Source organism: Manacus vitellinus, unplaced genomic scaffold (genome assembly GCF_001715985.3).
Source record: "Manacus vitellinus isolate BGI_N305 unplaced genomic scaffold, ASM171598v3 scaffold_32_pilon, whole genome shotgun sequence".
Classification (NCBI taxonomy): Eukaryota; Metazoa; Chordata; class Aves; order Passeriformes; family Pipridae; genus Manacus; species Manacus vitellinus.
Genome location: NW_021940460.1, coordinates 5,319,702 through 5,347,327, shown reverse-complemented (window position 1 = coordinate 5,347,327; position 27,626 = coordinate 5,319,702). Strand labels below are relative to the sequence as shown.

Here is a 27,626-nt window from a genome sequence, read left to right as displayed (position 1 = left end):
TCTCTTTGCCCTCGATGCTTATGCAGATAAGTTCCCAGAAACCTCTGCAGTTCTCCAAAACAAGTCTGAAATGTCCTCTGCCAGTGGAACATCCACAGAAATGCTCATAATAAAATATTTTTTTAGTGCTCTCTCCCCTTCATTTCCCTGTAAGTGAATCTGAAACACCTGACAGGAGCTCAGAAATCCTGTGAAGAGAGGGAAGACTTATGCTTTGGTGTTGGTACTTTTCAGTAAACTGATGACTGAGTGCAAAATGTCACATAAGTGGTCTAATTTCAGCTGAGCTCATTTAGCTTTTGCTAAAGTGTGTTCCCCTGAGCTTTGCCTGACAGCAGATTTAAATAATAACCCCGATCGTGCCTGGCTTAGTGTGGTGTCAGTGCACAGGTTTCTCTTGTTCCAGCTAAACTACTGTAAGTCTGTGTACAGAGGACACAGAGAGAATCAACTGCCTGTGCAGCCTTTTCTTCCTTCAGCTCTTAAAGGCTTGTCCCTGCCATGGGCTTTCTTTGAAGCCCCATTGAGCAGGTGACTGCTGTTTCTGTTTCATGTCTGCAGTTCAAAATACCAAAGTGTTCCTCCCGTGCTGCGTCCAGGCGGGAGGTTGTCTGGATGGAGCCACAGCAGTGACAGGAGAAAATCCCCCTGAGAATGGGAAAGGGCTACAGAGAAGTTAAAAGAAGCTGGTGACAGCCCTTTTCGTAGCTGTGCTGTGCTGGGGGGGTGGGAGTTTGCTTTAGTTCTCAGCAGGGACTTCCTCACTAGGATTTGGCCGTGTGTCTGTCCTAGTTTCACATGGGGAGGGTGGTGTATTCCTGAAGTATCAAGGTGTTTTTAGAGGTCTTTACCCTTTCCCTGTCCCTGATACCACAACAGGCATGCAAAGGACTAATAGTAACATCCAGCACATTCACAGTGACCCTCAAACTGGAATTGTGTCCCTCCATAAGTAGTGTTAACCTTGATTTTTAGCACTGCTCCATGAAGATGCTGCTGCTGAAGATGAGGTCTGCTTCCTGCTCTGACAAGAGCCAGATTTAAAGAGGGCAAATATAGAACAACTCATTACAGTGTCCTCATCTCCAGGTTAATCCCTGTCCCCAGTGCATCTGTGTTTACTAGAGGCTGTTTTCTCTGTGAGTTATGACTAATAGAAGAGCATCCTCAGCCATCAGTGTCCAAGTTCCCAAGGCTTAGAAATCTGCTTCTTGACACAGGACACAGCCGGTGGGAGCTGTTGATGAATGAGCATTCACAGAGCATTTCAGCTCTGCCTTCAAGGATCCTACCTTTTGTCTAACTGTCTCTCCTAGGAGGGGAAGACAGTAAATAATTTTGTCTGCCCTGAGGTGCTCTGTAGAGGAAATGTGGTGTTGCCCTTGCTGGCAGTGCTCATTTTGGGTGTGGAACTGATACCCATGTTGAGTAGTAAGGCTGATGGACTTTGCCCAGGCTTGAGCAATCATTTTGGTTTGGGGAGTGCCAGAATATCATCATTTTGCATGGATAGGGCTGGACTGTTGATAGCTGGGCTCAGAGTTAGCTTGGGTGTGTCTGCAGCAAACCATGTGGTGTAGCTGCACTTGGATCCCTTGTGCATCAGTTTGCTCCTCTCACAGCACTAGATGAAGTCATCATGCCATGCTTAGATTGTGAGGAAAACAAGCACCGCTCCCGTGGGAAAAGGAAATGAAGTGGATGCAGTAAGAACAGGGATTCCTCTGGAGCAAAGGAGAAGCAGAAGGAGCCACATTACAGGGAGATTTGTCTTGTTTCCAGGAGATTCTGCCAGCAGCCTGGTTCTTAGAAATCATTGAGGCTTGTGGCTGAATGTTGATGTGTGATGTGCTACTCTGGTAATCTTGTGGGCTTTCATTTGATTTCTGCAGAAAAACAAAGCAATTTTGACTTTGGTTTGTTGTCCTTCCTCACTCCAACTTGAAAGCTGTTCTAGTTGGGGCACTCTTTCATCAGTTTGCAGAGCACTGCAGTCCCCAAGGATGTCCACCTTCAAAAAGCAACGTGTTTACAAGGGATGGAGTGAGCTGAGATCTATTTTATTAGAGGGACTGCTCTTCTGGGCATGTACCCATGTGACTGCTCACTTTCCAAGGGACTGTTGGGCTGAAAATCATTGCTGCATATTTCAAAGTGGATGTTGTGTTCTTCCTGGAAAAAATCATGCTTCAGAGTGTAAAGAAAAGAAAACTAAGCCTTAATTTGCTTTTCCTTGAATTCTGCAGCTCTTGAAGCTTTGCTGGTTGTAGGCTCTGACAGGACTGCACTGCTTATTGCCAACAGTGACTGGTGCTGCAGGGTCTGTAGAGTGGAGTTGGCTTAGGAGAGATTTACCCCCTTAAGGTCACTTGTTAAAACATCTGGTGAAAGGTATTGGGATGAAGAGATTAGATTGCAAGCTCTGAAGCATCGATCTTGCAAGAAGTTTGAGCAGGGCTCCCACTGAGAGCAAAGTCAAACTCTGTGGAGCCAGGTCCATGGTCAGTCTCCATGAAGTGGAAGAGTCTTCCAGGTCACAGACCTCAAATCTCTTCTGGAGCAGAAGAGGTCAGAGCAGGGCACTCTGCCATTTCACTGCCTCCACAGTGGCATAGTACCTGTAAAGCTGTGCTAAGGAGGGAGAGGCATCATAAAAAAAATATTATACCAATCACACAGTTTTATGTGATGCTTCTCTTTAATCTGACACCGATTGTGTTGAGTATATTTTCTGTTTGGTGTGAATTTCAGGGAAGAGTCAGATGACTTACTGCCAGTTTGCAAAGATGAGTGAATGCTGGTTTAGAGTGTCTCCTCCCTTGGCTGATCCCCAGGCCAGCACGGTCCCTGTTTGTGCTGGCAGGCCATGTGTAAGATACCTCACCTAGAGTCAGGAGGGCAGGAAATCACCACGAGGTTTTAGTCTCTGATCCAAATTCAGCTCTACAAGTCTTGAGGTTTGTCCTTGAGATTTCTGCCCATTCTCAAAAAACTGATTGCTGTGACTGAAATGCCATTTCATTCCTCCTCCTCCTGCCCAGGCTTCAAGTGCTCTGTAAGTCAGAGGGACTGTTAACTCACTGAAATTGAAAAATCCACCTACGTTGCTATTGTTTGTGCCCTACGGTGTTTGTCTCAATCCCGAATGCTTTATGGATGTTCTGCCTCGGCAGTGTCGGGAGCTGGCTGCTTCTCACATTAATCACCTGCTGTGTAATGAGGCTTCACACGTGCTCTGCTAATAGCCAAATCACTGTCCTTATTGGAGACTCTTTAGTGCTGAAGTTGGTTGCTCCTGTGATGTCCTGCCTCACTGTGCTGTTTGGGAATAGACCTCCCTGAATTATTTGCCTCTAATTCCAGTTCTGCTTCCTGGAGTGTGACAGTGTCCAGTCCTTGTTATCTTTTTTTGAACTAATTAACATGAAAGCTGCATTAGCAACAGCTGAATTTCTATTTTTAGCTATATCTTCACATGTTGTTAGTGACCTCACCCCAAAAGTACTGAACCTCTTGTAGCTGTGAGGTGCTTTTTGCTGCTGTTCCTGCAGAGTGATTGCCAGCATGGTTTTCTCCTGCCTTACAGCTTCCCCAGCCAGGAGTCTCTGTCCAAACTCTCCCAGCTCTGATTGCCCAGCTTGGGAAATCCAAGAGATCTCACTTGGTGGCCTGTTTAGCTGCTCACCAGCAAGAGGGTGATAAAAAGAGCAGTGTAGGTCTCCTGTGTGGTGACCCAGCTATCTACTGGCACAGTTACTTCAGACTTAATCTTTGCAGGAGCTGGAGTCAGCTGGTATCTCCACAAGCATTTATCAACCTGTGTTTTTTTTCCTGTATACAGTTGGTAGCTGCAGTCCTCTTGTTTTCCCGCTCTGGGCGTTTTCTCATACACAAGCCTCGTTCCTCAATGTGTGCTGTGGGCTCAGGACTGTTTCTGGAGCTGTTTTAATGGGATTTTTCTGCTCCCTCCAGCAATCTGCAGAGCGCTGTGTGAGCACACTGCTGGACCTCATCCAGACCAAGGTCAACTACGTGGTGCAGGAGGCCATCGTTGTCATCAGAGACATCTTCCGCAAGTACCCCAACAAGTACGTGGAACTGGTGTAAGGTTTTTTGGAAGCCCTTGTCTGCTCTCAGCAGAATAGAGCAGTGTAAAACTCAGCATGGCTTACCAGGGCTCTGAAGCAAAGGTGGGAGCAGTGTCCATTCTGATTCCACTCCTAGTTTGGTAGGATTCAGATGTTTGCTGTAGGTGAGGGATCGGCCTGACTCATCATTAGTTGGAATTGAAAGCTTTTCCTTCCCCACCACTCCATATGGATGCTGAATAGAAGCCTTACCCAAAAGCCAGTAAAGCTCTTGCAGAGAATGCCAGAAGGAAAATTTGGCCAAGTTTACAGCATCAAGCTTTTCTGGTTTTGCTCATAGCTCCTCTAGAAGTCTTACATACAAAGCTATGAAAGGTTCATGGCTCTCCTGGTCTGAGATCCCAGTCAGGTTGTGCCAAACAAAATGCTGCTGTCTTTCCCCATTGAGTGTTCTCTCTGGTTTGGGCAGAACTCAGCTTTTTTTTTTTTGTTGTTTTGCTGTTTCTGCAGTAAGGTTTTGTCTCCTCAGCTACAGAACAGCAGGAGTGTTTTTCAGCAGAGACTTGATGATCACCTAAAAAGTAATATGGGACATTGCAGGCCTCTCTGGCAATTTCTGCTGTCAGTTACAAGACAGATTGTCTGCTTGTGACAGGGAAACCCACGCTCGGGAACAGGGGAAGCTAAATTAGTGCGGGGTACTGTCTGTTTTACAGTAAAGCCTTTGGGGAAGTGTAATATCCAGTTCAGAGTTACCAGTCTGAAGACTCCAGTGAGGCTGCAGGATCTGATTCAGATGCATGGGCTGAACTGTTGGATCAAACGTTCCCATTAGCAAACAAAGTGAGGCAGCTTTGTCTTGAATTCCACATCTGGGTGGTCTTGCTGATGAACTAAACTGCAAAGACCCTGTGAGATCTTCGTGCTCAGGTTTGGAAAAATAAAAAGCTGGAGAATATCTTCTGTAGTTAAGTGAAAATGCTGCATGGAAATAAAAGATTTTTTAGTGCAGGATTCCCTGAAGAATGATGTGGGCAGGAACTGAGTAAGACAAGTCCAGTTCATCCCAGTAATCCACCTGTACTCTGTCAAATCAGGTATGAAAGCATCATTGCCACTCTGTGTGAGAACCTGGATTCCCTGGATGAGCCAGATGCCAGAGCTGCCATGATCTGGATAGTGGGTGAATATGCAGAGAGAATTGACAATGCTGATGAACTGTTGGAGAGTTTTCTGGAGGGCTTCCACGATGAAAGTACTCAGGTAAAATTGCATTGTGCATCTTAATCTGTAATGTTCCATGCAGTGCATTAATGGGATGGACAGTAAATATTATTCAATGAAAGCTTCAATATTTGGCTAAAGAAACCCTCTGGGAGCCTGTAGATTTGCTCCGTTGTCCCTGTCTCCAAAACTTCTCTTCTTGGAAGGATAAGACAGAACTGGAGGGGTTTCTAGATGTTTCATACTTCCTGGGGGAGTAACCCTACTAGGGACCAGAACATAGAGAGGAATAGTGATGAGATACATCACAGTACGACACAAACCTCAGTGTGGTGCTCAGGGACTTGTCTGTGAAAGTGTTTTGCAACAGGCAAGAGTGTGAGTCTCACTGTACTGGGTTTCACTGGCAAAGAATAGTGTAATGCTGTTATGAAGCTCAAGTTTTGTATCAGTAAAAGATGTTGAGACTTGCAAGATGTTGCTGAAGCATGGGTGAATTTTCTGTTCTCTGTTATGTCCCTTTCTCAGGTGCAGCTCACCCTCCTGACTGCTATAGTGAAGCTGTTCTTAAAAAAGCCTTCTGAGACACAGGAGCTGGTTCAGCAGGTCCTCAGCCTGGCCACCCAGGTAAGCCAAGATATCCAGTGATCCAGAGCCCTCCAGACACTGTGCATCCTACCATGTGGTGTCTCCCATCTGCCAGGCCAGTCAGCTTTGCAGTAGATGGGATTCAAAGGTATTCCCCTGCCTCCCAAAGAGACTCCATTTAAGAGCTGCTCTGTGCCTCTTGCCATCTGGAGTCTTCCCTCTCCTTCTTAGCTCTTGCTTTATCCAAATTCCTCCCCTATTCCCCCACTAAAGGGACAGGGTGGAGTTACCAAGAAACCAGAATGCTTTCTCCTTGAAGGTGCCTTGCAGTTAAAACATCTGGAGCTGTGACAGAGGGAAAGAACCTGGCAGGGACTTTGTTCTGTGAACAGCAAAGTTTAGGCAGTGCTATGAAAAAGAAAGAACTGGAGTTTGGGGTTTTTCCTTTGTACTTGGATGCTGTCAACCAATGTGGCAGCTTTGCTGGAGGCTGTAGCAGTGGGTTAAGATCATGGATTCATTATGCATGAGGCGCTGAGTTACAAGCTCAGATCACTGCAGGCGAGGCTGGGATTGAGCTGGCAGACACAAGTGCTGTAGTTCTGGAGGACAGAAGTGGAGATGTCCTGGTGACAGGGGTGGCTAAGACCTCAGCCAATCTTCCTACACTCCCTGGCTGTAATGACTGGGGTAAACAGCCCAAAAAAAGCAGCTCCTCTCCAGACCTGCTGTGCCAAGTGATAAAAATAGTCTCCCGGCTGAATGGGCTGCAATTCCGAGCAGAAAACCTGGAGTCAATCATCAGCTGGCCTTTCTGATCCTCTGTGCTGCAAGAAATCATGGCTGTGAACTTATTAGTACTTAAAACTTTTATTCATCCTTTTGAGGAGTTGCATTGGTCGGCAGCAAGAAACACATGGCCTGCTTTTCTTGCTTCAAAACCTGCTTTTAGGCAGGATCTCAGCTGCTCTGCAGAGAGGAGTGGGCCAAGGGCTTGCTGTATCATTTGCCTGAGCCAACAGAAGAAAGGTACTAAGTGTTAAAACCCACTGTGCTGAGTCACAAAACACTTAATGGCACCCTAGGAGTATAATAGGCGTCTGTTTTTTCTCTGTTTGTCACAAATGTTGATTCAGTCTGGCTTCTTGTATTTTGTATGAATAATAAGTCAATGTAGGATAACTGGCTGTAAAACACTATAAAGCCTTACATTTCAGAGGTCTGATTTCTAGGTGGAGATACTGGTTTTCACTTGAGTGGGTGAGTAATTACACGTGTATTTCTTTCCCCAGCTTAGGTATTGTTGCACTTTGAGTGTCTGGGGGTAAGTCTGCACAGCACACTGCAGGCCTGATTGTAGCAGGAGCCAGTTTAATCCAGCCAACAGTGGCCAAAACAGTAGTGAAGCAGCTGGGGATGGCAGGGACATGGATGTGTAGCAGGGATCAGGTCCCTGGCAAGCCCATAACCTATAACAGACCTCTACATCCCCGTTGCTGTTGTGGGTCTGGCACGAGTGGGGAGCTGAGCTCATTGGTATGCAGACCCTGGAGAGCAGAGAACTGGGAGAGAAGCTGGGAAAGGGAAGATCTGAGCCTCTTGTTTCAGTAGGTTTGCTAAACTTTCAAATCTGTTTATTTGGCTGTGGAAGGAAACAGCCAGTCTTGAATCTGTTTGTGCCTGCAAGTAGATGGAAACCCGTGGTCTTTCACTTCTGCCTTGCAGAAACCCTCCTGATCTTGAGCTGCTGGTGCAGGCAGGATGTGGAGAGTCTTGTAGGGATTGTCAAGGGCAAAGGGATTGTTAAGGATTGCAGGGATTGTTAAGGGTGTAAAGAGTCAACCATCAAACAAAACCAGCACTGCAGAGACAATGTCTGAGGCTACAGGTAGATTTATCTGGGTCCTTACAAGCGAAATGAGCTTAGCTCAGTCTCATTCCAAATAGAGGTTTTACTGTGTGCCTGAGGATGTTGAGACAGACAGCAGAGAGGCAGGTTCTGACAGGTCAGCAGCAGCATGAATGAGATCACAGGAGAGGAAAAGAAACAGCAAGAGGAAGGCTGATGAGGTGTATGATATATTGCCATAATTTTAGGGGGAAAAAACCCTCAGAAACATTTATCCTGTTATTCTGCTGACGGGTGGGTTAAAAATCCCAGGTCTTGCTTCCATGAGCAGTTCAAACATGTTGCACTGCAACATAAAACCCCATCACCTCCCTCTCCCTTGAACATTAGCTGCAAACCATCCCCACTCACTTTGCTGCTCCGGGCAGAGATGCTTAAAGAGGAGAGAAATAATTAGCACTTCATGCAGAGGCAAAAGTATCTGCAGTAAAACAAGGGGATTATTGGCAGCTGGAGAACTGATGAAGTATCCTAAGTGTGTATCATTAGCATCTTTCCATACTTCATTAGATAACTAAAAGGCAGGATAAATAAGATCTCTTTTGGTATAAAGAATATGGCTTATTAAGATGTAACTCTGCAGCATCTTTTTGTCCAGCAGTGCCCTTGGGTAAGTCATACATTTCCAGGAATCTTGGATCATTATTCAGTATTGTATCTCTACTCTTAGTATGTGAAAGAGTGATTTTCGCTCACATTCTTTTCTTCTGTCTGCACCCCCTTGGAGTTCTCCTGATACTTATTGTTATATCAAGTGGCAGGAGAGTTTAGAAAGCAGTTGAGAGCTCTGTGGTTTGGGGCAATTGTGGGGTATAAATCCCAGGTTTTTTGCTCCTTGACCAGCTGAGCAGGAAGCCAGGCATTAGCACTCTGGTCCTCCATTTTTATTTTGGGATGTTCATCACAACAGTTTGTAACACACTTTGAAACTGCTGGATGGGTGGGGTTTTTTAATCCAGCAGAATCGCTGCTAGAAAGAATAATCGATTACAGGCCTTAGTTCACCTCAGACCCGTGAGTGATGTATTGCTTTGTCTCAGGATTCTGACAACCCAGACCTGCGGGATCGCGGCTACATCTACTGGCGCCTTCTCTCCACGGACCCCGTGACCGCCAAGGAAGTGGTTCTCTCGGAAAAGCCGCTGATTTCCGAGGAGACCGACCTGATCGAGCCCACCCTGCTCGATGAGCTCATCTGCCACATCGGGTCCCTGGCGTCCGTGTACCACAAACCCCCCAACGCCTTCGTGGAGGGGAGCCACGGCATCCACCGCAAGCACCTGCCCATTCACCATGGCAGGTAAGCTCGGGCAGCCACCAGGACAATGGGCAGGGTTGGCTGTTTCTTTCTAGCAAACGGTCCAAAAGATGCCAGAAGATCTTTTAGAACACTCTAATGGGATTTTATTGATAAGTGTGTAAGGGCTTGCAGGTCATTCAAGGGGCAGTTCCGCTGTCGAAGGTAATCCTGGGTTATATAGTGTCCAAGTTTCTGGGTCAGAAGACACAGGAAGTATGGAAGTTCTTGTGTGAGGAGGAGCTGTGATGTTTTTTAAGAAGACATTGTCTGTAAGTGCTCTTGACATGAGAGGCTGAGTTAAAAAGCAGAAGGTTTGGGTAAGGGTGGAATCACCTTTGGTGCAAGGGCTTCCTTCGGGGGGAGGAGGAGTAGAGTAAGAACAGGCATCTTTCAGAAGATGGTTTTGTAAGAGCTTTTGCTTCAGCAACAGCACAGCTTAAGGAGCCTGTCTCCTGGAATACAGTATCAGTTTCTTAGAACAGGCAAGTAAAGGGATCCTTTGCTGTTGGAATATGAAATGGGGAAGGATTGGTAAAAACTACCTTTCTCACTCCGTGCCTATGAGACAGGGGGAGTGCAAAAACCATCAAAGCCCCATCACTGAAAACTGTTAGAGCTTAAAAGAAGATGGGTAGACTGATGTCTGTCTAACCCTTGGGAGGTGGGGGGAAATGCTTTGGCATATTGCCTGGAGCTTTAATGCTTCCCTGTGATCAGAGTCCTGGAAGCAGGTTGGATCTGCAGGCAGTGCAGCAGCTCCAGGCTGCAGAGGGGTTGCTATTGAGCCTGTTCCCATGGTCCCTCATTCAGGTGAGCAGTGCTATTTGCACTAATGGTATTAATTACACAACTGAGTGTGCTTTGCAGCAGGAGGCAGAGTATCCAGGCTTACCTCTTAATAATATTCCCAAAGTGACATTTGGAGTGCTATTTTTTGCTGTTGCACTGATAAATCAGTGTGCGATGCTGCTGCTTTTCTATTTTCTGACACCACTTCTCTGCTATTCTTAGCAACTAAAGCTATTTCGGTGGTGACTGGCTTTGGGAAGCCGAGTTGTTTTCTCCCTGCCTATGAAATCAAGTCTGGCTGCACTGACCCAGAATCAGCAAGCACAAGTCTACCAGTTGGACGAGAAAAGCAGTGGCCGCTTTCCTGCCTCTCCTAGTCAAAGATTTGTCTCAAAAGGAGCTGGGGTAGCTTTGGTCTTTGGTGTTACCAACTTTCCTGTACACTGTTGTTTCAGGTCACGACAGAAGATAACATTTTAGGGGATTTAGCTCAAGGAATTCAGCTTTTTGAAGCAGCAGTTTTTTACTAGCTTCTTGCATGTACTGTGTATGTGCTTGACTTTTGTAACTCATGCTCTGTCTGCTGACCTTAAATCTGTTCTGACTAGAGCAGAACCATTGCTTCAACATAAACCCTCCAGGCCTCAATCAGCAGTGTTGAGCTGAGGGAAGGTCTGAAGGGTGCTCCTGCTGATCATATTGATGCAGTGCTGGAACCCATTTGGTAAATTAAAAAATGAGTGGAGTTAATGGCACACTGGGCTTCTCCAACAGGAGCTCACCTCCAACCCCATTATTGGGGTTTTCTGCATCAGTGTAAAGCAAGTTAAGGGTGTCCAGTGGAAGATAACCATCTCACCTAATTGTTTGGAGTTATCTTCTTAACAGCTGCACTCCAGTAATGACCATTCTGGTGGCTAAAGTGTCTGCTAGAGATTGAGGTTTTCCTTCAGGTTGCACCATGAGATAGAGGTGAAAGCAGGGAAGTGTGGACATGTCCACAGTGAATGTGGTTTGAGAGTCAAGACAACGTTTTCTTGAGTGGGTTGGCAGAGGTAACCAGATGAATGGTGCTTCCCTGGGTATAAACCTTGGAGTAGTTAGTTATGGCTGGCAGAATTCACTACGTTGCTTTTTGATTCATTTAATTTCCATTCCAAGCAAGGACAGGTTTCTTTGAGCTCTCTCAGCTGATGGGAAGACCCATTGAACAGCTCACAGATGGTGAAATGTTCCTGCCTCTTCAGTGAACCCAAGTGTCACAGAGTTGCAGATGTATCCTGGATATGGGGGGAGAAACCTGATTGCTTGGCAGTGTTTCCTCATGTGGTGGCTCCCACCACCCCTGCTCAGCCATAATTCAGCTGAGAAATTTGGGAAGATGTTTACAGGGCTCCTGGGAGGAGTCTGGTTAGACTTGGGCAGGAATCTCTATCCCCCTGTTTCACAGGTGGCTGCAGGAAATTTTTGATTTTGGTTCCCTCTGTACATCCCTTGTAAAACCCAACATCTGGGACCTGCTGGAGGCTGAATTCATAGGGCTAAATCTCCAGTTCACATGGGCAAACCCAGCTGTTACCCACTGCCCAAGACTGTGAGGGGGAAAGCTTATATCAAGACTTTCTGCCTTCTATAACCCACATATTCTTTATTAATTTTTTTCTTTCATATAAAATTCAAAGTTTTTTTTTATACAAATCTCTTTGAAGAGACCCATTCTTCCCAAATGGGGTTTTGTTTTTTAATACAAACTGACTTGGCTTTGTCCTCTCCTAATTTCTTGTTGGGTTTTGGGGCAACAGCAGTTACACAAGACCTTGAGGGATTTCTCTGTCTCCATCAGGAGAAGGATGAGTAAGTGTTGAAGAGGTGTAGTGTTAAAGGGATTACAGACTGGGAACGAACCAAGTGGCTTGTAATGTGCCTCTGCTTGGAGCTGCTGTTCCTCCCCTTCCCAGGGTGGGGGTGGGAGTGGATCACAGTAACCACTTGCTCTTCAAAAATGTTCCAGTGAGCAGTTCAGCACACTCAGCAGTCTCCCTGCTGAAGGCAGAAGCAGAAAGGACAGCTAATATTAGTATTATTTGGGGTCTAAAGCTTTTAATGCAAAGAAGCTTTCAGTGCTTGCTGCTGCTGCTGCCTGGTAACTAATTCATTCTGCAGTCCTTATGCTCCATCTTTTCCTCTTGGCACTGAAGTTGGGAGCAGCTTAGGCTCTGTCACTGAGTCTTTCCCCTGAGCAGCTGAATAAGGATGAGGGAATTCTGGCTACTTGGAATGAGGAGCTGCAAATCCTTACAGAAGAGCCCCAGTGTTAAACACCTTGTCAGGACACTAATTCCCACAGCATTTGTGGGCAGTTACCTGTTGGCTGCAGCTGCAAGCACATGAGCTGGAAATCATTTTATCACTTACTGCTGGCAACAGGGTACAGAAGGGATTTCAATTATCTAAGATGAGCATCTCTGAATTTAAAGAATAAATACACTGTAGTGAGATCTTCAGGAGCTACAGTCAGTTACTTCCCCCCTCCTCCTTTCTTGTTATAAAATCCAGTGACAAGTGAATGTAAACGGTAGCCAGACTGCATATGATGAGAAATTTTGGAAGCTGTATAATGAGCATTTCTAGACTAGCAATTAACATGCCTGCTAACTCAGAGGAAAGGAAATTATTGATAGAAGAGAGGAATCAATTTTAGATGGGGGTTTTCAATTAGGAAAGAGTTGTGGAGCTTGTTGCTGGTCAGTAGAAGGTGATTAATCGAGATGTATGGGGAGTGGTGGAGTTTGCACTGGTTGGAGTGAGGGCTCAAGGGTTTTTTCAATGTTAGGTTGATAACATACTCTGAGGAAATCTGAATTATTTATTTTTCCCCATGTTTATATGTGGCTCTCAGGCCCAGTGGGCTGAAAATCATCTCTATAGGTTTATTCTGAGCTGTGAAATACTTATTTTCAGTGCTGTAGTCCATGTAATACTCATGGCACACTGTTTTGGATGGGTCTGTGATTCTTAAGGTGGGCAAATTCCACACCTTGGAAGATTCCCTTTGCTGAACTGAAGACCATGCATGATGCTTGGGAAGTCTTGGTGCTCAAAGCATGTGGTGAAGAACCACGTGCCATAACACACTGCCAGCTGTATCAGGGGGCAGAGCACTGCTGGGATAATCTTTGGACTGGCTTCTGCTTGTCTTGCTGTGTTTCCCCACGCTGAGAATCCGAAGCTGGAGACCACAGGTGACTGATGTCTCTCTCTCCTCTGCTTCTTGTCCCACCTCCTGCAGCACCGACGCTGGCGACAGCCCCGTGGGCACCACGGCCACCACGAACCTGGAGCAGCCACAGGTCATTCCATCCCAGGGAGACCTCCTGGGAGACCTCCTCAACCTGGACCTGGGGCCCCCTGTGAACGTTCCCCAAGTGTCCTCCATGCAGATGGGTGCCGTGGACCTCCTGGGAGGAGGGCTGGACAGCTTGGTAAGCAGCATCCTCGTTAGCTGGTGTGAAATAATTGGAGTTGTGCTTATCTCTGCAAAGCCTTGACTATTTGTGCTTTTAATGCTTGGATCACTGAGCTCCCAGTGCTGAGTCTTGAAACTCCAAAAGGATTTAACCAGTGCTATTATACCAACTCCCAGCAGGTTTTTCCTGCTGTAAAATGGATGTTGCTTCATGCTGTAGAATCCCCATGGTCAGTGGATATATTTGTTCTGTGCTTTTTCTGTGCAAAAGAAAACCAAAAAGTTGTTTTAAGCATGTAAAGTGTTTCACTGCTTTGTATTTGATTCAGGCTGCCTTTCAAGAAGGCATTTTACTCCACCCACTTCCCAGCCTTCCTGAATTTCGGTGCAAAGCTCTCAGGCTGTAACCCTGTGTCATCTCACTTTTATATGTCATGGCTTAATATGGGTGACATTTTAATTGCAACGAGGTCAAGAGGGAAACACTCTGTGTAGTCCTCACCATGCCACAGCAGCTCATGAGGTACCTGCCCTGGTACTACCAGGGTCAGGCTCCAGTGGGAGTGATCACACCTTTTTGTGCTCTGGGGAGTGAGCTGGGCATGAGCTGCAATGAGAAAATCACTTGGCAAGGAGACAGCAGCAGTGGAGAGGTCAGTGCTGTGGTCTTATAGCCAGGTATTAAGAGGTGGTGAATGATATAATGAGCCTGGGAGCTGTTCCCATGGAGGGGAGCACAGCACACAGGCCCTCAACTCTCTGGTGACTTCCCTGCAGGGGAGGAAGCACTCCTGGGTATATTTGCACTGTGTAACCTGGGTAAGACTGCCCCAGGGAACACAACTGGGTGTTTTTTCAGACCTGCAGTGGATTTGTCTTGCTTGAGGTTTGGCTTGTAGTTCTCTGACTGGTTTAGGTGGTTTCAGTTCTGAGTCAAGCTCTGAATAACAGAGGTAGGAGGCAGCTGGATGAACCCCAATGCAACAAATCCTTATTTGTCAAATATTTATTTTTTTAAGCTGCCATAATCTTATTAAAGCAGACATTGAACTCATTTCCAGCTCTCCATGAGCTAATGAACTGGAAACAATCTAACCCTTAATGGCACTGGCATTCACAGAGGTCAGATGTGCTTTAGCCTCTGTGCTGACCAGCGGGTTGTTTGGTCACTGGGGTGGCTGCTCTTACACTGGGAGAGTATCTCAGAGGGGATCATGGTCAGGCTGGAGATGCTGGGAAAGCAGACAGTGAGCCCAGAGCCCTGTGCAGCCTTTCCCTGCATTGCAAGACTTGCCACTAAGAACCTGGGATTGGTAATTGTGTGAAGGCTTTGCAGGAGACGGTGCTGTCTGTGGTGGCAGAGAATGGTTAGCACTTAAATTCCTCTGTCTGTGCTGCTCTCCAGGCCTCTTATAGTAACCCTTTGTTTCTCATTAGTGTCAGGCAAATAAATGGACACAGTAAAATTAAAACTTGGTTTTGGGAGAAGAGCTGTCTCGCAGGTGGCATTAATGGGCTTAATTTAGTGACCTGCTTTGACAGTAGAGCTGTTAGTTGATATGGTCCTAGGCTTTTACTTAATATTTTCCTCAAGCCTTAAGTAAATCCGTGGAGCTGTGGAGTGTGATCTGACAAAATGATCATGTCTGGATGGGGAGTAGCTGTGCCTCGGGCTGCACAGCCCAGCACTGTCTCAACTGAATTACTGATGGGGTGAGCACTAAACCAAATGTCTGAATGATGGAGGGGTTTTTGATGTTGGGTGATTTCTGTTGAAGTGCTATTGCATCAAATGAATCAAAGCTCTGCCTTTTCCTTCCCTCGTGCAGATGTTGCAGATGACACCAAGTTGGGCAGGAGTGTTGGTCTGCCTGAGGATAGGAAGGCTCTGCAGAGGGATCTGGACAGGCTGGATCTAAAGGCTGAGACCCAGTGGTGTGAGGTTCAACAAGGCCAAATTACTGGGTCCTGCACTTGGAGCAGCCCCATGGAATGCTCCGGGTGTGGGGCAGAGTGGCTGCAAAGGTGCTCAGTGGAAAAGGACCTGGGAGTGATGGTGACAGTGGCTGAACATGAGCCAGGTGGCCAAGAAGGCCAGTGGTACCTGGCCTGTGTCAGCAATAGTGTGGCCAGCCAGGGCCAGGGCAGTGACCGTCCCCCTGCACTGGGCACTGATGAGGCCACACCCCAAATCATGGGATTAGTTTTGGGCCCCTCACAACAAGAAAGACATTGAGGGGCTGGAGCATGTCCAGAGAAGACAACAGAGTGGAGGAAGGGGTTGGTCTGATGAGGAGCAGCTGTGGGAGCTGGGTGAGCTCAGCCTGGAGAAGAGGAGGCTCAGGGGGACCTTCTCACTCTCTACAACTCCCTGACAGGAGGGTGTAGGTGGGAGTTGGTCTCTTCTCCCACAAAGCAGGTGACAGGATAAGAGGAGACAGCCTCAAGATGTGCCAGGGGAGGTTTAAATTGCATATTAGGAAGAATGTCTTCACTGAAAGGACTGTCCAGCCCTGGCACAGCTGCCCAGGGCAGTGGTGGAGTCACCACCCCTGGAGGGATTTAACAGATGTGGCACTTGATTTAGTGGTGGCCTTGGCATTGATGGGGTAACAGTCTAGAGGTCTTTTCCAACCTAAATGAGTCTATGATAATAAGCCTAATTAGTGAGTGAATGTGATCTGTATCTTTGTTCATTGTTGTGGGCAAGTGTTTAGCAAGCATCAAGCTGGCTTAACCCTAACCTGGTATTAGCCAAATTGCTGGGCAGTGTCTCTGGGCTGCATGACTCACCAAGAGGGTTGGGATTTGAATCTTAGGATAATATTAAACCACATTTGTGCAGTGCCATCCCCTCTTCTACCCCCTTTTCTTTGGAGGGGGTGTCCGACTTCAGAGGGATGCTCTTGCAGTAAAAGTCTCAACAGGACTAACCCAGAAAGACCAGCAGCAGCTTTAACTTCCATGGCAAATCATTCTGCATTTCAGTTTCTTAAACTGGAGGGGGTTATTTTTTCTTCCAGGCAGTTAAATGAGACTCTGTGGTGTAAAACTGGATAAACACCAAATTTATATTGTTCATTTGAATTTTCCTCAGCATTGCTAGGTATTTATCCCCATGACTAGTGAGACTCCAGCTGCTTGAGAGGTTAATTTATTTATTGAGTAAATCTTATTTTATCTCCATAGTGAGTTCTGTAATTGGTATTAAATGTAACATGCATGCACAGATGCTGAGCATGTGTTAACAGTTACAAAAAAAAAAAAGATAGAAAAAGGGCTGTTAGTACAAAAACAAGATATGGTTTGCTTATAACCAGAGCAGACTTGCTGTAGGACCTATGGAGAGCTGTTTTCTAGTAAAGAAAGCCAGTCTGGGTTGTGCCCCTATTTGCCACCGTGGGCAGATCTAGTTCTTCTCTGCTCAGTTTTCTTTTCCATAAAATGGTGACTAAGCCCACTTTTACAGAACTATTTGAGATCTCCAGCTCAGCAGTGTAAAGCAGTCATACCAGCCACTCACGTGGGAGAAACAAAACTTCCTGGGACAGCAGATTGCTGGATGCAGAGCTTTGTGCAGTTTGATGCCTTATCCCCTCAAAGGCAGCTCTGAAGTGGCTGAACTTCATGCAGGTTACAGACACCCTCCCAGCTCCTGTTTGCTGTTGATGTGGTGCTTTGCAGGATGTCTGTCTGTGCTGACGTGAGCTGGGGTCATTTTGCCTTTAAACCTTTTTTTGTGTGTTCATTTGCTCTGAAAATCCACTGAGCATGTGAGGGAGAGCTCTGTGCTGCCCAGCACATCCTGCAGCTCCCTGTGAGCCTGTGCATTTAATGGGAGCAGGGCACCATGGCCAGGAGCCAGGGAGGCTGGCTTGAAACCCAGGGGCAGAGCAGTAAATCTGTGGGAATAGGCAGGCTTGGATAGCCTGTTATGTAAGGGTTTTATTTAATGCTCGAGCCACTCATCTACAAGAATATTATTGATTCAAGACTGGCAGCTGGTCAGATTGATTTATGTCCTTGGTTGAAAAGCTGTTTGATAAACACTGGTTATCTGCAGTTTTCTATAATACTTGGACTGGTTTGGGCTGTTCCAGGTGGAGCTGTGCCCCTCTGTGTAATCAGGTTGGATATAGGGGGGGTCTGACCCCAAGGTTCCCTTCCCTACAGTTCAGGGCTGTGTCCCACCCCTGTGCTTGGCTCTGCAGTGGGATGGAGGGTGCAGCAGCTCACCCTCTCCCTCAGGGTGTCCTGAGCTCCAGGCACCTGGCAGCCTGGGAAGAAACCCCTGCTTCAGCAGCCCTGAGTGCCTGCCTCATCCAAAAGGGGCTACTGGTGTCACTCCCTCCCTGTCTGGCTGCTTTCAAGCGGAGAGTTCCAAGTCTGGCCTCAGGGGACAACATGCTGATTTGTTGAGGTTGATTAGGGACTTACCAATGTTTTATAAAGAAACCCTTCTGCTGGTGTTTCATATAGTCAGAGTAGTTGTGGAAGCCCAAAAGCAACCTGGGAGCCAGATTCCTCTCTTGGCTCTGCAAGTGACTTGCTGTGTATAATCTTAGGGAAGTTACTTCCCTTACCTTTTCCTGGAACTGCAGTGTGAGAGTGTCAGTGCTAGGTCAGCCCCAGCATCCATTTATGCAGGGGATGTGATGCTCTCCCAGAGTGCTGCTCCAGCCTCTGATAAGGAGCTGAGTGACTCCTTTCACCTGGGCTGTTCTGGTTTGATGAGCTTCAAAGGGCATCTGTTAAGATTTCTGACAAAGGACACGTGTCCATTGCTGGAGCTGGGCTGATATGGAAAAGGAGCTCTTTTGGTGGGTCACTCATTCATGTCTGATTGAAGGCTGTTGTTGTAGCAGTCATAGGACTTCCAGGGCTTTGTGTGCTTCTTTTTTGCACTTTGGAAACTGAAAATGGTTAGTACTCAGTTTTGTTTGCTGATGGAAGTCGTTCAGCCCGGTGTAGAGCATTAGCAGTAAGTGCAGTGAAAGGGGTGACCCTGGTATTGGCAGCAGGACTCGTTCCCCAGCACCTTTGACACAGCTGTCCCTGGTTTGGAGAGCAGCCCTTCTGCCCTGCAAGCCTGGCTTGGTGGTGTGAAAACAGACACATAAGATAGGCAGCAAACAGGCACTGAAAATGTCTCTGTGTGAGCCACAGCAGTGTCTGCAATGAGATCCCTGCAGCCCACCAGGAGATGCAGCCTGGTCTGTCCTGCAGCTCAGGTGTCTCTAACAGGATTAGCCCGGCTCAGTGGCATCTCAGTCAGCCCCAGCTCCTGATTCCTCTTAAGTAAATGCCTTGTGTTCCTTGCTGCTGTGTTACTGAGTGCTGGCTCTTATCCAGCTCCTTGAGCTGTGGTGCTTGACTCTTGGTTTGGGGTATGAGGGAGGGGGGAGGCAGCAATTGTCCCGTGTTAACCCATGAACTATAGTTCATGAAATGCACAGCTGCCCTGAAAGCCCTGGCTATGCTGTGGACACAAGGCAAAGCAGTTGCTGGGCAGTGGTTGTTGCAGCTTCTGTCCCTGGCTCCACCCTCCCTGTTATTTTTTGGTGCTCCAAAAGCCTCACGTCATTTTGCAGAAGTGATTGTAACCCCTCTGGATCACATGAACACTTCAGCAGAGTCACTTCATTACAAGCTGCTGTTAAGATGCAAATAAACCCTCCTAAATGCAGTAACACCAGCGCTGCTGCACTTCATAAGTCAGCATAACTGCTTCCACAGAGCTGGAATTACAGGGCAAAGGCTCTGCCACTGCAGAGCAGCTGCAGCACTGTCTAAGCCAACTCACACCAAGTAAAGGCTCTGCTGCACTTTATGAAGAGGTGCTGGTACTGCTTTTATTGATACAGGCTTGAACCCAGCCTCTTCTTTAAACCCATGTGGCTGCTTTGGTGCTGTTGTGGCAGGATGGGTTTGGAGAGAGCGAAGAGAACCGTTTGAACAACTTGGTGCTTTTGGGAGCAAAGACTCCCTGTTCATCCCCTGCTCATCTCCTGGAGGTGGCAGGTCTTCCTCCTGGGTAGAGGCTTTGCCCTCTTAGCAAGAGGCAAGCCTGCCAACTTTGGGCTCAGGATCAGGGCTTTGCAGTGCTGTGAGTTCCCCTGGATTGTCAAATGCCAGCCCTTGTCCACCAGTGAGCATTTCAGCCTGAGTGGGGCTAACAACTGTATTCACATTGTCCTCTCCTCCATGGGGCTCTTGCCTGATCTCTGTAAGCCAGTCCAGGTTGTCCTTCTGGCAGTGTCTGTCCACCCATAAGATGAATGGAAATGGTTAACTAGAGCTGCCAGCCCTGGGGAATTGCTTCAGCAGCACTTCATGCCTGACTAATATCTGCTTCTTTCCTTCTGCACTCTGCCTGTCACTCCAGATGGGAGAGGACACTCCGTGGGTAATTGGTTCCTGTTCCCTCTGTCTTCCTCCTTCCCTCTTACTCACACACTTCGCTCTCACTGTCTCTTCCATCATTCTGAGTCTGGAATAAAGTTAGGTCTTGGGCATCTCACAGGAGGATGGAGTAAACCAGTCCTCAATGGGGAAAGAACTGGTGCCATGGGAGGGTGACAGGCAAGAAAAATGGAGAGAGGTGCTTGTGTGCTGCTGCAACGGGCAGTGCACCCCGGATCTGATGGGGAACTGATTAGTTCTTTATTAACTTGTGTTGCAGTAGATGTGCTGTCACTTCTCTTTTCACTGTTAGGTAGAGCCAGCTCTGCCTGCAGGGACCTGGAGGAGCTGGCAGCTCCTCGGCGCTCACTCTGCGGCTCCGTAGCACATCTGCAGTGCTGGGCCCGAGGACAGGAGCCAGGAGAGGCACAGGCTGTGCTGTGCAGAGCCCTCTGACCAGCAAAGAGGGGCTTCAGGAGGTCAGAGCTTCCTGCCATTGGAAAGAGACCTTTTCTCCCACAAAGCAGAGATGTCGGGTGCAATCTGGAAACGTAAAGGGGCTCGTGGTAAATCCTCTGAGCCAGTGAGGGGGTTTTTTTTCTACTCCTTGTAGGGAGTGAGAGCTGGAGTCTCCACTCAAGCAATTCTACTTTTTCCCCAAGGCCTGACATTTAGGGAAAATGGAAGACTTGTAGATAGCTTGAGGAACCCCAGTATGTCATTTCTGCTCTCCCTCACAGTGAGTGCCTGCAGATACCAGTGTACGAGCTGCTTCGAGGTTGGGTTCCTACCCTGCAGCTTCTTGTGACGAGTATAATAGGAAATGGTAGAATGGTTAACATCTGGCTTGATTATGCAGAATTATTCAGTCATTTCCATAATACCCTTTGTAAAATGCTTGCTGCTTGATAAACCAGTCTTTCTCCTGCTTCAGACAACAGTACCAGAAGTCCTCCATGCATACAATAATATCTGGAAATGAATTGGATTCTTTCTCTTCCCCCGGACTTCGCTGCCTGTCAGTGTAAAGCATGAAGTTCATCTGCATGCAAGACTATGAATAGGGATGAGGTGTAATAGTTGCATTTATTACTCCTCAGTGAGCCAGTAACAAGATGTAAATGATCTGATATATTAATCTAAATCATGGCTTGGCTTAGCAGTCAATAGAACAAAACTCGGCTCTGCCAGACTGTTTCAGTGGGGGAGACTTGACAGTGTAATAAGCCTTGTTTTATAAGCTCAATATTAATTGGATTTGCATCCTCTGGCTGGCTTCCTTTGGTCTCTGACTGATCCTTCTTTTGACTTCAGAATCACTCACTTTTATCTATTATCTCTTAAGTAAGCTAAGGAAAACTGGACAGCAAGAGCCTGGGTTGTTGTATGAAGAGGTGGCTGTTGCAAAAAATGAGGAACCTGCTGTTAACTTATGCCATGACCTCAAGTAGAGATAAACTGAGTCCCACACAGGAGAAAAAAAAAAGCTCTTAAGGCTTCTTAACAAAAAGCAAATTCTGTGTCATTTGTACTTCTCTAACACCTACTTATGGTGGCTGATGTTGCATCAGCTGGCTCCTGTGGGGACTGGAGAAGGAGAGGTGCCAGGGGACTGAAGAGGGATCCAGGGTAGCACAGGGATTTGTCAAATTTTACATGTTTTATGGAGGCTGGTTATCATCTGGTAAGTCACTGTCTTACGACTTTGCTGCTGTTCTCAGGGCAATTTTATCCTTTTTATCTGTGCTCTGATGGAGAGAGGTGTGAAACTTTATGGTATCTCTTGGCCAGCGTAAAATACCTCTGCTGTGAGATCTCCCAGGGAACAGGCTGCTGGGGAGCAGAGCAAAGTTAATTTGTAAGTTTTTTGTGCAGAGGGAAAAGGTTGGAGCCTTTTTGGCTCTAAGCATAGACACTCCTGGCAGCTTCTGCTTTAGCTATATGGTGCATTTATTCAGTATTCTGACACATCAGCGTTTATTTGAACAACATATCTAAGAGCCTTTGTTGACCCAGTTTGTCACATGCTTTTTATAAAAGCAAACTAACTCCCCAAACCCTAATCAAATGGAAGAGGAAAGCCATCTCAAGGTGAGCTGTGATGATCTGGTCTGACAGTCCAGTTTTCCTAATGGGACTGGCTCCTACCTCACCCTTGCACTTGCATCATCCTCTGTACTTATTGTCAGGTCATGTTCCTCGTCTGAATGTGACCCAAAAAAACCCCTGTACTAGGCAAAAAATTATCATGGTCTTCAGAAGAAAAGCCTGGGACACAGATAAGCCCGGAGATGTCTCTGCAGTGAATAACCACTGCAGATGTGTGGTTGTTCCCTCCTGGCTATCAGTCATCTGTTGAGTGCTTTTTAAATATTCACAGGAGTGATGTTGTACTCACAAACAGCGCTTGTAGCCAGCTTTGGAGCCTGTCCTGATCACTGAAATCTCTCGAGCGTGTAGAATGATGTTTGAAAAATGGGCTTTGCCACTGAGAAAGTGGTATGGATGCTTTTGTGAAGGGAGTTCATAATAGAAGAGCTTCTAGGTGGGCTGCAGGAGGGTTTGGCAGAAGGGTCCCAGAGAGGATTTAGTGTTTATGGAGGGTTGTACGGGTGTACACAGTCGCTGTTTCATCACTTCAGACTGTAGCTGTGTAGCTTGGCAGAGACTGTTATTGAAATAACCTACTGCACCGAGAGGTCTCTTTACTGTTGGAGTGCCCATTAGATCATGAAACTGTTTTTTTTCTGTCTGTGGGAGGGTTGCACTTTCAAAGGGAAGACAAAGCCCAGCTATCTGAGCTGTTGCAATAGCCAGCACATAGCCCGTTCTCTTTCTTCCCTGTTACTGAAAAGAGCCGCATGTCAGAGGAACACAGCCAAGATGCTTTGTGTTTGCCCGTAGTTCCTAGCTGTTCCCTAGAAAACTAAAGCTTTCAGGAAGTCAGCTTCCTGTCAGTTTTATTTTTATGCCGTTTCACAGTTACCCCACTGGGTTTTGTGGAGCTGCTGGGGCCTGCTGGCAGGCAGCGAGGTGGGCTGGAGGGAAAGCACTGATGCATGAAACGTGAAGAAATAGCACCGAGCTCCTGGCGCAGACGAGGGGCGCGAGGAGGGATGGATTTCTGCTCTTATTAACCTGCAGAACACTCCTGTCCACAGCGTGGGGTGCCTCTCCAAGTAGCTCTGCTCACACAACAGCAAAAAGCCCCTCTGTTCCCTGTGCTTTCCCAGCACTGCATTTCCATCTGTCCTGTGTGGCGAGCGAGCCGTGCTCGGAGCAGCGACTCCGCTCCGGCCATCTGACACTTGGCTTAAATGATCTCGGTCTTTCTCTCCTCTCTCTCCTTCTCTCTTTCAGCTTGGCAGTGACCTTGGCGGGGGCATTGGAGGAAGCCCGGCAGTAAGTGCCATTCCATTTTTTTCCCCAGTTTAAAAGAGCTGCTCAAAGCTCAGGGTTTTTTTTAAATGTAACCTCGCCCGTTACGTGCTGGAAGATGCTTTTAAATGCCTGAAGATGTTGGAAAATGGGCAAATGCAACTGAAATCTGAAACACACAGGTCCCCACCTATGATGCTTTGAGTCCAGCTGTCACCTGGGCTTTCCAAAGAGCAGCCAGGGCCAGAGCTGTTCACTCTATCTGCTTAGCTCTTCTTTCTCAGAGCTTTTAGTTGGAGCAGCAGTGTTAACACTGGCGGTACCTCATCCTTGTGCAACTGCTTTGGCAGCTGGAAGGCCAAGGATGCTTCTCTCTGCTCACAAAGCCTGGTCTGTTGTAACCCTAACCCACTGTCACCACAGGCTTGCCTGAACTCAGTGCTTTTCTCCTCCCAAAACCCACAGAAGTTTTTTTGCCTGGACATCAGGGATCAGGTGCTCTGAGCTATCCTACTACGTGTGGTCAGTGCTGCCACCTCCACTGTGCCTGTACTTTGTGAGTGTCCTGCTGCCTACAGCACTTGCCAGGACATGGGAGAGTTTCAGCCTGCTTCCAAAACACCCTTGGCTTCAAACACATACCAGCTTTTTCCAAGAAAGCATGGGAAATGAGTGCAAGATGACTTGGAGATGCAGTGGGCAGGAGTAGCCAAAGTAGTGTCCTCTACTAGAAAGCTCCAGTCCCTCTGCCCAGGACTGTGTACCCAGTAATTCAGTGAGGAAAGCACACTCGGTTCTGGAGGGAGGGCTTTTCAGAGACCCTTGTTATGGCTGCAGTCATTCTCTCCTTCCTTCCCTGTGAATCTGACACTCCTTTCTGGCTTCAGCACGAGGGCAGAGGAGAGCTGGTGGTGCAGTACACCTGTAGCCCCCAGGCAGTCCATCCACACCAGGGCATGGGAGATACTTCCCTGCAGGGATCGTACCTACAAAGCCAGGTCTTTGCCTTCCTGGGCCAACAAAAACCCACCAAGCAGTTCTGTCTTAGCAATTCTGCCTGTTTCTGGGCCGCTGACTGGAGAATCCTATTCTCAAGCACATAATTCTTCCTACTCACAGTAAAGAACTTGGAAGTCAAACTTGAGTGTGACTGTCCCATCTAGAGCTGGGCACCTGAAGGTGTAATATTCCTGGTTTGGTGCCCCCATTTAAGTCCTGAGAGGGAAGAATTGCCCTTCTTGCAGGAAGATTGTCCTCTGGCAGACAGAGACAACTAGTTCTGCTTCATGTGATGAACCTTTTGGACCACAGTGCTGAGAATGCAGAGCTCTGGCTTTGGGTGGGAGTACACAGTACGGTCATGACTCCCTTGCTATCTCTGGATATGCAAAATCTTGCAGATTCCTGAAGACTGACATAGTTGGGGGAAGATTTGAAGCATTTTTTTCTTTTCCCTGGGTTTATGTAGGGTAGATCCACAAAGCATATTGTCTTATGAGAAGGAGAGATGGAGAAGAAAGATTCCTCTAGAGTGGGAATAGATAACTGGAGCTATAAAAAATGATGTGAAAGCTTGGTTGAGGTGACAGCCGAGTGTAGGGATTAGTTGCCAAGAGCTTTGGAATTCAAATGCATAATTTAGCACTATTGATAAATCAGCGGGGAAGCTGCAAATGGCTTTAAAATATTTAGGATATTGCCCGAGTTCATGCTTTATTTAATAAGTAGCGTTCAAGTGTGATGTTAATCAGCGCCTGTTCTTTCTGACTCCTCCAGGTGGGACAGACCTACATTCCCTCCTCCGTGCCAGCCACCTTTGCCCCTTCGCCCACCCCTGCAGTGGTCAGCAGTGGACTCAACGACCTCTTCGAGCTCTCCTCTGGCATAGGCATGGCTCCCGGAGGATACGTGGCTCCAAAGTCTGTACGTAAGGAAAACCAGCCCTCCTCAGTGTATTGCCTTACCCTGGGCTACAAGGAGTCTGAGATTGCCCACCTGTCCCCTTTATTTGTGAGTCTCTGGTGCTTTCGGCACCTTGGTTCAGCTCCATCCCATTAGGGAAGCCCTGGGTTTATCTCAGGTGGAATAACAATATATTGGAGACCATGTTAGTTAGTAGTTACAGACTTCTGGTGTTTTAGCAGTTCCCTCATTTTGCCTGTAACAAGATTACTCTCAAGACTGGCTTATATAAGATCCGAGACTTTCCGTTTTGCCGGAGCAGCTTTCCTGCAGACCTGCTTCTTAGCGAGTTTCCTCAGGAAACTGAGGGCAGGATACAATGTGCAACAGCTTACTTTCGTAGCAGATTTGTTTATTTGGAGGAATCCAACGTGACAGTGAAGATAAACCCATGTGATTGGGATGAACATGCTGCAGTGTAATGCAGATAAACGCTCTGTGAGCAGCAGAGACCGCAGATGCATTGGCTTAGTCAGGAGGGGTCGGGAGATCCAGAACATGGTTCTGGAAACAGGCTGTGGAGCAGCCACAGGGAGCTCTGGGTTAGCCTTTCCTGCCTGAAAGGGAATAAACAAGAATTAGCACTCTTATTAAATAGTCCATGGATGGATAAACTTAAGTCATCCTGTGAAATCGAGGAATTTGAAATGGAGTGTGCAGAGCATACTCAAAGCTCTTGGCCCTTGCAATTATTACACCATATGTAAGACCAGCTACAAAAGAACAGAGTCATTTTGAGCTAAGCACTACCTCATCTTGCACCACTCAAATTTGGGTCTGGGTTTTTCCCACAAAGGTGTTTTGGGAATCCAGAACCCGAACAGCTAATAGATTTTATTTGGTTCAAACTTTAGTATTGTCCTGCCTCTAATAGCCCAACAAGCCCTTGGAGAAGCCTGTCCATCAGCAGACTCGGTAAGTCTCACATTAGTGTGATGGACACAAGTTCTTGTGCACACTAATGCTATAGTATAATTGATTTCTTATGTGAGTGCTGTGAACAAATATGGATTAGGAGCAGCAAGCTTATTTCTCAGTGGTGAACTCAATCCTTTCAACATCCCATGTCCCATCTTCCCTGTAGTGTTTCTTTAGCCTTTGTGGGCTTAATGTGCCAATGTAGCTGAATTTCTGAACTCAGGGCTTCTGGTGTTTTTGGGGGGTTTTTTTTGAAAACTACTAGTTTATCTTCAGGCCAGGCTGCTCACGCTGAATGACATCTCTTGTGTTCAAGGTTTGGTTGCCTGCAGTGAAGGCTAAAGGACTGGAGATCTCAGGCACATTCAGCCACAGGCAGGGACACATCTACATGGAGATGAACTTCACCAATAAGGCTTTGCAGCACATGACTGACTTTGCCATTCAGTTCAATAAGAACAGGTAAGAAACCAAAATCAATACAGTGTGTTCAAAAGACTGCATGCTCCTGTGAGAGGAGGTTGTGTCTGCACTGCTAGATCTAGGCAGGGCTTTTACACAGGTGTGAAATGCAGTCATGGAAGTAGCTTGGATGATACAGCCTGAACTCTCCATCACACCACAGTGGTGTTGAAAGGACTGAAAATACAGACTGATAAATCTGAGGGGAAACAGGCAGCAGACGGTCCCATCGCTCTCCCGGCTCTGAAACAGCATCTGCCCCATTTAATCTCTGTGGTTTTAAAGCAGCCTCCTGAGTTGTTAGGCAGGTTAGTGGTTTTATAGCCAGTGAGTGCCCTGAGGAAAACCAAGAGCATAAACAGGCAAGATCTGAGCTGCACAAGTATCAACCCGTAATGCCTCTGCCTCCTGACCTAATTGCTGTGCTGCCCCTCAGCCTGCCTGGAAGTACAGGGCTCATTAATAAAGCTGTTTGTCAGTGAAGAAGTTGCAAGTTAAGAGCCTGTGGCACATGTTTTCCCTGTAATTGGCAGCAGAACAGTTTTGTCAGAAGGAGCAGCCACTTGAACGTTTAGAGCATACAGATTGTTCTCAGAAACCCATCTCGGCCAAAGGACATGACATGGCAACACAGTCACAAAGCCTTCCCACAAATGCCCTTTCCAGTAAGAGCTTATCCTGTGGTTTTATGTTATCTTGAGCAAGGGCCAGGCTAGTTCTTATCAAGACTGTAAAGGGTATCTTGTGACTGAAATGTCCTCCCTGTTTTTTAATATCACTTCACTGCAAAAGGGTTCTCTACTGAAAATCCACTGAAACCATCTCTTTAATCACTGTTAGCCTTGCAAATTTAGCATTTCTTGGGACGAATAAGATTTACTTAGAAAAGACATTATGCTAAGTAAGTCTTAGTAAATGTTCTCCCTGGACTGTGATATTTTCTGGAGAGTTTTGCTAAGCTGCTATATGCAAATGTTTCTTGCAAATTAGCCTGGAAAAAAAGGCATTTTGTTTGTGATTTTCCCCCATCCATCAAGCTATGTTGTAGCCACACCTACATGGCTTCAAGGATATAAGAAGTTTAAATACTGTACAGTAAATCAACAGTTTTTCCTCTTTCAGCACAAGCTCCATATACAA

General features: G+C 46.9%; 1 protein-coding gene across 5 annotated transcripts in view; it reads left to right on the top strand.

The window, feature by feature from the left end:
• AP2B1 (adaptor related protein complex 2 subunit beta 1) overlaps positions 1 to 27,626 on the top strand; it is a 77,732-nt gene that overhangs the window by 29,578 nt on the left and 20,528 nt on the right. For 4 of the 5 annotated variants that reach the window (XM_029961333.1, XM_029961332.1, XM_018076725.3 and 1 more), the window contains 8 exons: positions 3,973 to 4,088; positions 5,186 to 5,351; positions 5,841 to 5,939; positions 8,850 to 9,109; positions 13,188 to 13,380; positions 23,127 to 23,168; positions 24,921 to 25,067; positions 26,341 to 26,486. In XM_029961333.1, coding sequence (XP_029817193.1) covers positions 3,973 to 4,088; positions 5,186 to 5,351; positions 5,841 to 5,939; positions 8,850 to 9,109; positions 13,188 to 13,380; positions 23,127 to 23,168; positions 24,921 to 25,067; positions 26,341 to 26,486 — 1,169 coding nt within the window. The remainder of the gene's footprint in view (positions 1 to 3,972; positions 4,089 to 5,185; positions 5,352 to 5,840; positions 5,940 to 8,849; positions 9,110 to 13,187; positions 13,381 to 23,126; positions 23,169 to 24,920; positions 25,068 to 26,340; positions 26,487 to 27,626) is intronic. The other variant, XM_029961334.1, reaches the window with a different exon arrangement.